At 42.2% G+C, this 12,487-nt stretch overlaps 1 protein-coding gene across 5 annotated transcripts in view; it reads left to right on the plus strand.

The window, feature by feature from the left end:
• The window catches only part of LOC131218702 (BEACH domain-containing protein B), a 115,381-nt gene that overhangs the window by 22,169 nt on the left and 80,725 nt on the right, over positions 1–12,487 (plus strand). For all 5 annotated transcript variants that reach the window (XM_058213413.1, XM_058213411.1, XM_058213409.1 and 2 more), the window contains exon 5: positions 1,669–1,830. In XM_058213413.1, the coding sequence (XP_058069396.1) occupies positions 1,669–1,830 (162 nt within the window). The remainder of the gene's footprint in view (positions 1–1,668; positions 1,831–12,487) is intronic.

Raw genomic sequence — 12,487 nt, forward strand, 5'->3', positions numbered from 1 at the left:
CAAGGGTGAAGCAAAGGAGGTGAGTCTCCCACCACCCGCTGACTGAAAATCTCTGCTGTACTTCACGTCTTCACCTTCATGAAAACACCCCAACAGCTAGACTCCCTCTTGAACCTGACAATCCAAGCCATCTTCATCCAAAAGCCTTCATCACATCTTTAATGTTTCTTACCTCATGCCCACCTTTAAATGTCGTGAAAGGCTCGTATCATCTTCAACCTCCAATAATCTCCTGCACAGTGAAAATTCATCTAATGAGGACTAATTAATTAGAAAAATAATGATGGTGCTCTTAATAACTAGGGATAATTATACAAAATTGAGCACTTATCACACCCCCAACTAGCATTTTGCTAGTCCCGAGCAAAAGAATGCGCCACTTGCATGATTCCAGCTATAACCAAGAATCGAGGTCTTTTTCCATTGCTCACACATGTGTAGGGCTTGCAAGGAATCTTTCATCCCTCACATGTGCAAGAGGCCCTTTCTCTCTCTCTCTTTCTCTCTCTTGTTTCCTATATAAAGGGGTGCCCTTGCACTCATTCAATCATCCCATTCCATCCCACAATCCATTCTCCCTCTTCTCTTTTGTTCTCTTTTTTTCTTTCTTTTGTAGTTTAGATTTTTTTTTTTTTCTTGAGTTAGTCTTCCATAGTGTAATTGTTGGCTAAGCTCCTAGTTAAGGCTAAGGGCGAGGCCTTTGGTGAATTTGCAAGGTTTGGTTCATCTTGATTAAATAATGGTGGTTTGAATGTTGGAAGTTTTGTTTGATTGATTCGAATATCTATCTTGGTAAGAGCGATTGATTTGCAAAATCCCTTGATCCATTGTCGACTCCGGGTATAGTGGATGCTTGGAATTCCCTGCAAATCAAGTAGCTAGTTATGATGAGGTAAAGTTATTGATCTGTAAAATCCCTTGATCCATTGTAGACTTTGGGTACAGTGGATGCTTGGAATTCCCTGCGATCGATTGACGAGTTCTTCACAGGCGGATCAATCAATCAAAGATTCATATCTTTTGAATTATACATTTGATTTTATGATCTTCATTAATTGACTTATTTTGGCAAAGTTATTGATCTATAAAATTCCTTTATCCATTGTCGACTCCGGGCATAGTGGATGCTTGGAATTCCCTACGATTAATTAACGAGTCCTTAATTGTTAGCTCAATCGGTTAAGATCTCTATTTTATGGAATGATGCAATTCGTTTAATAGTTTCATCTTCCGAGTGAAATAGATCTTTATTTGATTTCAATTGAGTTATAGTTGGATCAATGAATCAAACATTGTGGATTGATCAAAGGTGGATGCCCGAAGCCTTAGACATACCTCACACACATACCTTGCTCCACTCACCCACGCTTTGATAGATTTACCATGTCTCTTGGTATTCAAGTTTGAAGCTAGTTTATTAAAATTTTAATTTCTTCCATGACAAATTTGATATAGTATGTGCTGCATCGCCTCCCGGGTTGAGTGGGTGTAATGCATTTTCATCTAGAGTGTCTGCCTTCCAGTAAATATTTCTTTTTATTCTCAAGGATCACTCCCATCTTTCTTTTGTCCTGCCTTCTTTTGCTTCCAAATTTTCATTGATGATAACCTTACTGAGTCATTTAACAGCAGCTGAAGTTTATGTTAATTTAATAAAAAACATTGCAGCACAATCTGTTCCAGACCTAGCTGGGTCATCCATGACCTTGAATATTGGTGCCGAAGGGTTGCATGTCTTGGATGCTTTGACAATAATAACCCGTTCAATGCACAACTGCAGAGTTTTTAGCTACTACGGAGGGATGCAAAAGCTCACTGCACTAATGAAAGGTATTCCTCATTTTTATGCTATGCATTTTTGTTTATGCTGCTTGAAGCTACTAAGGTGCTAAATAATTAAAAGAAGCTATTTGGTGCCAGAACTTGTCTTATTATTTGATTTAGGGAATCAATGATTGGAGTATTTGTACGGTGCTACTGCTGGCTTATCCTGCTTTTTCTCTGACTGATTCTTTCTTCTTTCTGTTTTTTGCTACTTTCTGAAATGTGAATCTGGTCAATGGTTCACCAGTGTTAGTGATCGATTTCCTTAATTGTCATGACTTATATCAATAGTGTGGGTGAGATGTGTGGTCATATATTTCTTTGGTTTTATTACTGCAAAATTTCTTAAGCAGTCTGATTTGACCAAACAATGCCTGGACTAAAAAAAAGACCGAAGAAGTGCTTTTTGAAAGGGGAAAAAGCTGAAAGCCCTTGTCCTTTGTATTTTCTTCCCTAAAAAGTGAAGTCAAGCTTGTGGGGTCCACATGATGTGTATATTTCATCCAACCATTCCAACATGTGTACCCCACCATGATGATTAGACGAACAAAAAATTAGGTGATCCTATCATCAGGTGGGCTGCACATGTATTAGGAGGTCTTTGGGTGGTGTAGATTGTTTTTTAATGGTGTAGCCCACCTGATCATTGGATCAGCCAGATCTTTGGTTTGTATGATCATCATCGTGGGGTGTTCCTGCTGGATGGGTTGGATGTCACTCATACAAACACCAAAAGTGGTCCTAACGATGCTCGACTTCACTGCTTCTTAGAAGATAAATAGAAAAGGACATTTATGTCATTTCATCTCCCTAAAAGACACTCTTTTAGTGTTTCAATTAATCAAGGCAGCGATTAGAATATGGAAGTGTTAGTGAGGTGGAGGAGCCTGCGGGCATCACAACAAGGGGGAACAAGGGATTAGTAGGGCCTCAATAAAGAATTAGTTGGAAGTTTGGAACGTTAGGGGTGTCTGCAAAAAAAAAAAAAAGCCTAGATGCAGGACATGTGTAAGAGATACAAAATTCAAATGGCAGTGTTTCAAGACACAAAACTGCAAAGTATAGATCAGGGTACAGTGAACTCATGGTGGTGGGGGCAACCAAAGGAATGGGAAGCACTAGATGCAAATGGATCAGTAAGAGGGATTTTGGTTATATGGAATTCTAATTTATGGAGTAAGGAAGACTGTTGGATGGGGCATTTCTCTCTGTCTCCGTAGTTTTAAGAAGTCTCATCGGGTTTTCAGTGGGTCTTCTTCGTAGTCTATGGGCCGTCAAGGTCAAGTTTAAGGCAAGAGTGTAACGCCCTGAAAATTGGGGGTCGAACAGAAGCTCGACTCCCGAGTTTCAACGCATCACTTATGCAACATAGATAATGATGATTAAATGTTGTCCATATTAGTACATTAAACATGAATGAGATTACCCTAGATCAACATATCATACTTCAGAGATAATTAGATTACGCAAGCGGAAGACTGTGATAGATATATAAAACACATAAGTTGTTGTAAGTCTCCATAGTGTGAACATGTTACCAGGTTAAATAATTACATGATTAGTTTCAAAATATACAAAATGATAAAGTGTAATGTCATCTAATCCATATCCTTGTAGCCCCGGTGATGCAACTCAAGGTCTACATAGACCTGCCAGAGAGTTGCAGGTAGGAGAAGTCCTTGTCGTCATAGAAGTCAGACTTCGCCTTGTAAGCCTCGACATCACCTGAAACTAAAACAGAGTCTGGTTGGTGTTTTAAAACACCGTCCCAGAGTGGAAGTGAGTGATCAACTCAGTGGAGCTATAAGGTAAAGGTTAACATGTTATCAATTCAGTCAAGCAGTAATGATAAAGCAATACAACAAGCATTCCTAAGTACTCTGGTTAATGCAAGGATGGGATGCGATAATGATGTATGCCCTCGCCTACACTCCCTCTGCGACATCATCTCACGGTCGCGCATGCAACACTCCCGCTGTGCTCAACTCCAACGCCAAAGGCACATGCAATGCTGTGCATGTGCGTGATTAGCCACGTTTGTAATTAGACCTATTCATACAGCAGGTTTGGGAAGCTAAGGTACCTCCCTTTATATCATTTACCCAAACAATGATCCATCTAGGGTCGTCAATCCTAGTTAATCACATACGATAGGCAAGTTCACGAGTTTACACTATAAGTCACTACGGGAGGCTCGTCACCTCAGCGTAGGCTTAATTCATACTCGAGGTTACTACGAGAGGCTCGTCACCTGATCGTAGGCCGACTCATGAGTCTTAGCGGATCGTGGTACCAAGGTTAAACGGGTTTTTCAATGGTAAGTGGTACCTTAGATTCAAACAGTAGTGTCCATACATGGTAAACATACATTAGGCCAATTGGGTTGCTTGACAAGCTTGACTGGTACGAGCACACATTGAATTGATCGACATGGAGTGCATACGCACTCCTCGTGGCCTAACCACTGTCGATAATCAGCGTACGACTCGGATTCACTGAACGTATCCGTCGTGGCGAAATTAGTTCGGCCACTGATCGTAAGCCGTTACTGATTGCCTGGACTACGTACTAGTCCCAATCATATTCAAACACAATAGGCATACAAATGTGATAGTCCAATCAGCATGTGACAACCAAATTAAACATAAATCTCATTTGAGCATTTCAACAAACGCATAGTGCACATGTTATTATACATAGGCATTTTATCTATAAATTACATAGTAGTAAGTTAGGTTATATGAAGGAAACTGTAGCTATAGATAAGGTAATTGAGAATCCTATCTCAACACCCTTATTAAATATATTTCAACAAGCATTTTCTCATTTGGGCATTTTATCAAACACTTAGACTACACATATCAACATACATGTAATAAATTAGTTATAACGTATATTATAGCAAGTCCTTTCACAAGAGAGTTGCCACACGTACAACAATCATGTATTCCCAAACAACAATCATGGCAAGCACAAATCATAATTCTATATTCATACAAACATTTCAACAAACACATGGAATGCATTAATTTTCAACATAGTTCATATATATATGTAATATGCGGAAAATATCGCATCTAAGTATATGTAATAGCAATCAAGTCAGTCATAAATCATTAACTGACATTGAAAGTCTTGAAAACCATAACCCAAACGTTTATAGTCCGCACCTTTCGTCGGTAAACTCGTATCGTACTCAGTTTGAACATTATGTCTTTGTCTATGACACAACAGCAACCTATAACATGAAATGGGTTAGCTATTTCATCATTTGCTCTATTTGGATACCTAACACAAATTAGGATTATGATTTCTTACCCAAGAACGGAGTCGAAATCGCCGGTATAGCGATACAGGTAGGATGATTCGGCACGTGGAGCGATGGGGTCGAATCCCGGCAACTATCCCTCACTTTCTCTCACTTCTCTTCACTCTTTCCTTCTCTTTTCTCTATTCTCTCTCCTAGGGTTTAGGGAATTCGTATGGAATGAGAGGGGTGGGTTAAGGCCCTTATATAGGCCCAGAACTGATGTTAATGGCCCCGGGGCCATAGTATACTTAGATTATAGCCAAAGAGTGGCTGTTTCGGGCCAACGGAGCTCATCTGGAGGTCCATTTCCTGCATACGGTCCGGTGAAAGTTCCCTGACAATGGATCTATGTGAGGTTAAGTTTTCGGTCCGATCGGATTAGTAGATTGACTGCGGAGGACTAGTTTCGGTTCAACGGTCATCGCCACTCGATCAGGGCCATAAGTGCACTGACATGTGTAGGGAAATTTCCCTGATCCGAGGGTGTAGTTGGGTCAGAATCTAATGGTCTGAAACCTTATATTTGGCCTGCAAGTGAACGGCCCAAATCACTTAAGTTTGAGTTCATTTTCTAAAGATATTTGCGTTTCTCTCACACTTCGCTCCGGGCTCAAGTTGTGTGTTTTTGGATACTATTTGGAATTGATTTCTGAGATGGTTGTCAAGCCCAGTAAGGAGGTCATAATCGTATAGTTTCGTGGTAATCGGATTTTCGACGCGCGGTTCAGGTCCAATACGGAGTTTCAGTGTGCTCCTGAGAGCAACTGGGTTTTGAGATTGATCCTAGGTTTCTAGGTAATGTCGGATTAACGATTCTAATGGTTTTGGGTCTTGCAGTTCGTATAGAAAGTGATTCGAGCTAATTCACCGATCAATTCAGTTTAGTACTTAATTAATTTTCGTCTAATTTCTAAAGAATTTGATCTTTAATGATTTCTGCCTGAGGTGGTACTCGGGTCTTTGTACAGATTTTTTCGAGACGTTACAATCTACCCCCCTTAAAGAAAAATTTCGTCCTTGAAATTAGTACCTTTTCGTACTCGAGAATCTGAGGGTAGTTCTTTCGGACCTCGGCTTCTGTTTCCCAAGTAGCCTCTTCCTCAGTGTGATGTGTCCACAGTACCTTCACAAGCGGGATAACCTTACTGCACAACACCTGTTCCTTCCTATCTAGGATACGCGTCGGTCGCAGTACATAAGTAGCATCCTCACTCAACTGTACCTGCTCCCATTTGATAATGTGGGAAGGGTCAGGAACGTATTTCTTCAGCATCGATACATGAAATACATTGTGTATGCCTACGAGTGGTGTGGGCAAAGCAAGGCGGTACGCTACCACACCCACTCGATCTAGTATTTGGAATGGGCCTATAAATCTCGGCGTGAGTTTTCCTTTCTTTCCAAACTGGAGGACTCCATTGGAGAGACTTTTAGGAATATGTAGTCCCCAACTTCAAACTCTAGCGGTCGCCGCCTCGTATCGGCGTAACTCTTCTGTCTGCTCTGTGCTGCTAGGAGTCGACGTCTAATTATGTTGATCTTCTCTGAGGTCGCCTGCACTAACTCTGGGTCAATCAAACTCTTCTCGCCAACCTCTGCCTAGCAATGCCGTGCTCTATACGGACGCCCATACAGTGCTTCGTAGGGAGCCATGCCAATACTCGCCTGAAAGCTGTTGTTATAGGCGAACTCAGCATAAGGAAGATAATCATCCCAACTGTCCTTGAAATCAAGCACACAAGCTCGCAACATATCTTCCAACACCTGATTTACCTGTTCCGTCTGCCTGTCAGTCTGTGGGTGGAACGCGGTACTGAACTTCAGTTTCACACCCATTACTTCCTGGATACGAGTCCAGAAGATGTGAATCGCGTGTCTCGGTCCGACACGATCTCCATAGGAACTCCATGCAGACACACTATCTCCTTGATGTACAGCTTGGCCAAATTGTCTGCTGAGTTTGAGACTCTAATAGGGAGAAAATGAGCCGATTTCGTCAATTGGTCCACGATCACCCAAATGGAGTCATGTCCCTTCCTCGTCTTTGACAACCCTGAAATGAAGTCCATAGAAATAAAATCCCATTTCCATTTAGATATGGGCATGGGCTGAAGTAAACCAGGAGGTCGGCGATATTTGGCCTTGACCTGCTGGCACGTGAGACATTTGGACACATAATCTACTATGTGGGCCTTCATGTTGTCCCACCAATACGAGCGCTTCATATCTTGATACATCTTCGTACTACCAGGATGCATCGCCATCCTTGAATTGTGAGCAGCTTCGAGAACTTCCTTTCTCAAGTCATGAAGACTTGGGACGTATAGGCGGAAATAATAACGTAAACCCCCATCCGAACCAACTCTCTATTCCGAGTCTTTATCGCCACTAGTTCGTTTCCTCATCTTCACCAACCATTCATCCTCCCCCTGGGCCACTATGATTCGGTCATCGATGAGTGGCTGTACTCGAATGTGTGCGACGCTCTCGAACGACTCCTCTACCGTAAGCTTTTGCTCGAAGTCTCGCACAAATTCTACCATATTCCACTCCTCTATCATCAGCGGAGCCGTAAACGCTATAGTCTCCTTGTAGCTCAACGCGTCTGCCACAAGGTTGGCCTTGCCAGGATGGTAGGAGACCTCGAACTTGAAGTCTTTCAAAGTTTCCATCCATCGCTGGTGCCTCATATTTAAGTCTCTCTGTGTGAATATGTATCTGAGGCTCTTGTTGTCGCAAAAGAGTTCAAACTCCTCTCCATACAGGTAATGTCTCCAGAGCTTTAATTCAAAGATGACCGTTGTTAACTCTAGGTCGTGTGTAGGGTAGTTTTCCTCGTGTTTCCTCAACTGTCGTGATGCATAGGTGACCACCTTGTTCTTCTGCATAAGGACACAACCCAAACCAACACGAGACGCGTCGGTGTATATCGTATACTTGACCCCTTGCTCTGGCAATACTAGCACAGGGGCGGACGTCAACTTGTCATTCAGTTCCTGAAAAGCTGCTTCTGCCCTCTCATTCCAGGCAAACTTAAGATCCTTCCGAGTTAGTTGTGACAACGATCTGGCTATCTGGGAAAAGTCTCTAATGAATCGACGGTAGTAGCCTGCCAGGCCAAGAAAACTCCTCACTTCGGTAACCGAACCGGGCTGTTCCCAGTCCTGAACTGCGGTCACCATAGCAAGGTCCACAACTATTCCTTCCTTGGACACCACATGTCCCAGGAACTTCACTTCTTCTTTCCAGAAGTTACACTTTTTGTACTAAGCGAACAACTGGTTCTTCCTGAGAGTATCAAAGACTACTCGCAGATGTTCCTCATGATCTTCTCGACTCTTGGAGTATATCAGGATGTCATCTATAAATACGATGACGAATCGGAATAGATATGGCCGAAACACCCGGTTCATTAGGTCCATGAACACGGCGGGTGCTTTTGTGAGTCCAAACGACATCACAAGGAACTCGTAGTGCCCAAAACTGGTTCTGAACACTGTCTTCTGCACGTCCTCATCTCTGACGCGCAACTGGTGATGCCCTGACTGTAAGTCAATCTTTGAAAAATACTGTGCCCCTTTCAACTGATCGAACAGATCATCTATCCTGGGCAAAGGATACTTGTTCTTCATCGTCACTTGGTTCAACTTGCTATAATCAATATACAATCGCAGTGATCCATCTTTCTTCTTCACGAACAACACATGCGCTTCCCAAGGAAATACACTCGGTCGCATGAAGCCTGCATCCAACGGATCATCAATCTGTCTCCTCAGTTCCTCCATCTCACATGGAGGCATGCGATACATCGGTAAGGAAATGGGTGTCGCGCCAGGCACAAGGTCGATGGTAAATCGATCTCGCGCTGAGGAGGTAATCCAGGTATCGTCTTGAACACATCCGTGAAATCTCGGACTATAGGTGTGTTCCCCAGTGTCGGACCATCAACATTCTCCAGTAAGGAAGCGTAACAATTCATGCAGCAGGGCAAACTGACCTGAACTGGAAAAGTAAAGGCCGTGCCCTCAGGTGCACGGGCTGTCACCACTCTGGTATCACAATCGATCTCTGCGTACATCTCGGTGAGCCAATCTATACCGAGGATAACGTCGTAATGGTATAGTGGGGCAACGATCAGGTCAACGAGCACCGTCCTGCTTCCTAAGTCTATCGCACAATCCTTACAAATCTTGGTAACGTCCGAAAAGGTCCTTGTGGCTGTAAGGATTCTCACCCCCTTCGCAGGAGCTGTTTCCAACATTAGTCGCTTGACCGCCGTGCATGATATAGAGATAGTGGACCCGGTGTCCACCAATAAAAAAACTGTTATACCTTGGATATGTGTCGTGACTTCGAAAGCCATCGGTGCTGTAACTGCTGTCTCGGACACCTCAGCTGCGAGTGCACACGAGCCTATTGAGAACGGTTCAACTGTGGTACCATAGGTCGTTGAGGCGTCAAAGTTATTATATGAAATTCAACTTCTAGACATCAAGGAAAGTTAGGAGAATTATTGGAAGAAGAATTGGTGGGAAGTCTATAATGCAAAATATAATGCTAGGCTATGAGAGGAAGAAATTAAATGGCAGCAAAGATATAGGGCCCTCTAGTTAAAGGAAGGAGATAAAAATATGAAATTCTTTCATACTATGGCAAGTGCTCGGTCCATAGTTAACAAAATAAATCACTAATGGTGGAGGGGGAAAGAGTAGAAGGTAAAGCAAAGGTGTGCGATTCTATAGTTAAATTTTATTCAGATCTCTTGATAAGAGGGGATTGGAAGTAGCCTTCACTAGATAACCTCATAATAGATTCTCTCTCACCGGAATCGTCGGAGTCTTTGGAAAAAGCTATTTCAGAGGAAGAGATCGAGAAAGCAACCTCACAACTGGAAAGTGATAAAGTCCTTGGGCTGGATGGGTTCCTGATAGCATTTTGTAAAAAAAAATGGGTATCAGTCAAGCAAGATGTGGTTGCCTTTATTAAAGAAATCCACGAAACAGGTCGCGTGGCAAAGGAGCTAGGGGCTACATTCATCGTTTTGATTCCGAAAAAAGGTGTTGAGAGCCTTAGAGACTTTAGACCCATAAATCTTTTGGGAGGCCTATAAGATTTTGGCGTAAGTGCTAGCATTTAGCTTTTGCTCTGTTATTAGAGAAGTTATCTCATTATCACAAGGGGCCTTTCTGGAAGGAAGACAGTGGATACGGCATTGGTGGCTCATGAATGTATCGATTCTTGTAATATGAGAGGTTTGAAAGGGGTAATAAGTAAGTTGGACATTAAAAAAGCTTACGATCATGTTGATTGGGACTTCATGGATTACATATTGGGAATGATGGGCTGTGGTTAGAAATGGACATCTTGGATTCGGGAATGTGTAATCTCTAAATTCTCAGTCTTGCTTAATGGTTCTCCGAATGGTTTCTTTTTAGCACCTAGTTGATTATGGCGGGGCGACCCCATGTCCCCATACTTGTTTTTGGTAGTTATGGAGGCCTTTAGTGGAATGATAGATAGAGGAGCCGTGGTGAACTTGGTGAAAGGATTTGGGGTGGATACCTCAGAATTTTAGGTTATGCACTTAAAATTCGTAGATGGCACGCCGCATGCTATTATTATGCGAAGCAGATGAGTTACAAGTGAACAATCTTTGGTTGATTATAATTAGTTTTGAGGTGGTATTAGGGCTAAAGGTAAATATCAATAAAAGTGAGATTTTGGGGGTGGGTATCTCTAAGGAGGAAGTAGGAAAGTTTGCGAGTATATTCGTATGCAGGGAGGGTTCTTTTCCTACCACATATCTTGGATTTACTTTATGCATTGGAAGACCGGGGAAACATCTTTGGGACAAAGTATTGGAGAGGTTCGAAGGGAAGTTGTCTCAATGGAAGAGTCGATATCTATCTTTGGGAGGAAGGTTAACATTGATCAAGGCGGCAACATCTAATCTTCTGGTTTATTACATGCCCCTATTTAAATGCCCAAAATCAGTGTTGAACAAATTGGAAAAAAAATTAGACGAGATTTCTTATGGAAAGGAGCGAAGAAAAGTAAAATTGCATATGATGAAGTAGGGAGATGTATGCAAACCATGAGATTTGTGTGTGTGTGTGTGTGTGTGTGTGGGCTTCTTAGGAAAATGGGTTTGGAGTTTAAGAGAGATCCATATGGAGAGAGGTAGCAGTTAGGAAATATGGGGTAGGTGAGAGGGGTAAGAGAATTAGGTCGTCTTGTTGTTTAGGTCATCATATTTATGGAAAGCCGTGGTGTCGGTAAAAAAGGAAAGTTTGGGAAGGGATGGTTTCTTCTTGGGTTATGGGAAAACTATTCGGTTTTGGGAAGACATGGGTGGGGGAGCAATAGTTGAGTGTTTCCACATTTAGCGGGGATTGCATTGGAGGCAGATACGAGGGTGGAGAGATGCTTTTCTTTCCAAGGAAATGAAAGTTATTTGGGCTTGCCATGTAGAAGGAATTTAGAAGATGAAGAGATAGAAGAGCTCATTGGCTTGCTTGACTTGCCATCCAAAGTCACCTCGGCATTCGCAGAAATGGATAAAGATGGAACGGATCAAAGATAAGTCCGGTAAATTCTCAGTTAAATCTTCTACAAGTTGCTAAGTGGGCACGACAATATAGAGGAGGTTAGTCCAACATCATTTGTTAGGCACTACGGAGCCCCTCCAAAAGTAGCTGTGTTTGCATGCCTAGTGGGAAGAAAAAATGTGTTAACAGTTGACAATCTTAAAAAGAGATTGATGATTCTTTCAAATATATGTTTGATGTGGTATCAAGATGAGGAATTTGTGGATCATCTCTTCATTCATTGCTCATATGCAAAAAGGATGTGGGATTGTTTTCTCAACCTGTTTGGAGTAGCATGGGTGTCGCCACACTTCATCGACAGTTTCTTTTTTGGTGTGGAATGGCGGGGGCAAAGGGAAGATCGGGAAAGAAGTGTGGCATATAAGTTTGGTAGTAGGTATTTGGTCTCTATGGCAAGAAAGGAATGATCGATGCTTTAGGAATCGGAAGAGACATGTATTAAGTGTTAAGAGGACCAAATCTCAAGTTACGGAATGGGTTATTGCATCGAAGCTTATTTCCCAGTTACCAATCAATTGGCTAGAGTTGTAACTCTCCCTCCCTCTCTCTCTCTCTCTCTCTCTCTCTCGTATTCAGCTTTCGTATTCTCTCGTATTCAGCTTTCGTATTCTTTAGGCTGCGGCCTATGATCAATAAATTTATCACCTTTAAAAAAAAGAGGGGGGCAATCCTTTTTTGTTCGTTCTGATGAGGTTCATGGTTGAAAGAGGTTAATAAAATTGTTGTTGGGAAATAATATTACTCC

Source organism: Magnolia sinica, chromosome 11 (genome assembly GCF_029962835.1).
Source record: "Magnolia sinica isolate HGM2019 chromosome 11, MsV1, whole genome shotgun sequence".
Classification (NCBI taxonomy): Eukaryota; Viridiplantae; Streptophyta; class Magnoliopsida; order Magnoliales; family Magnoliaceae; genus Magnolia; species Magnolia sinica.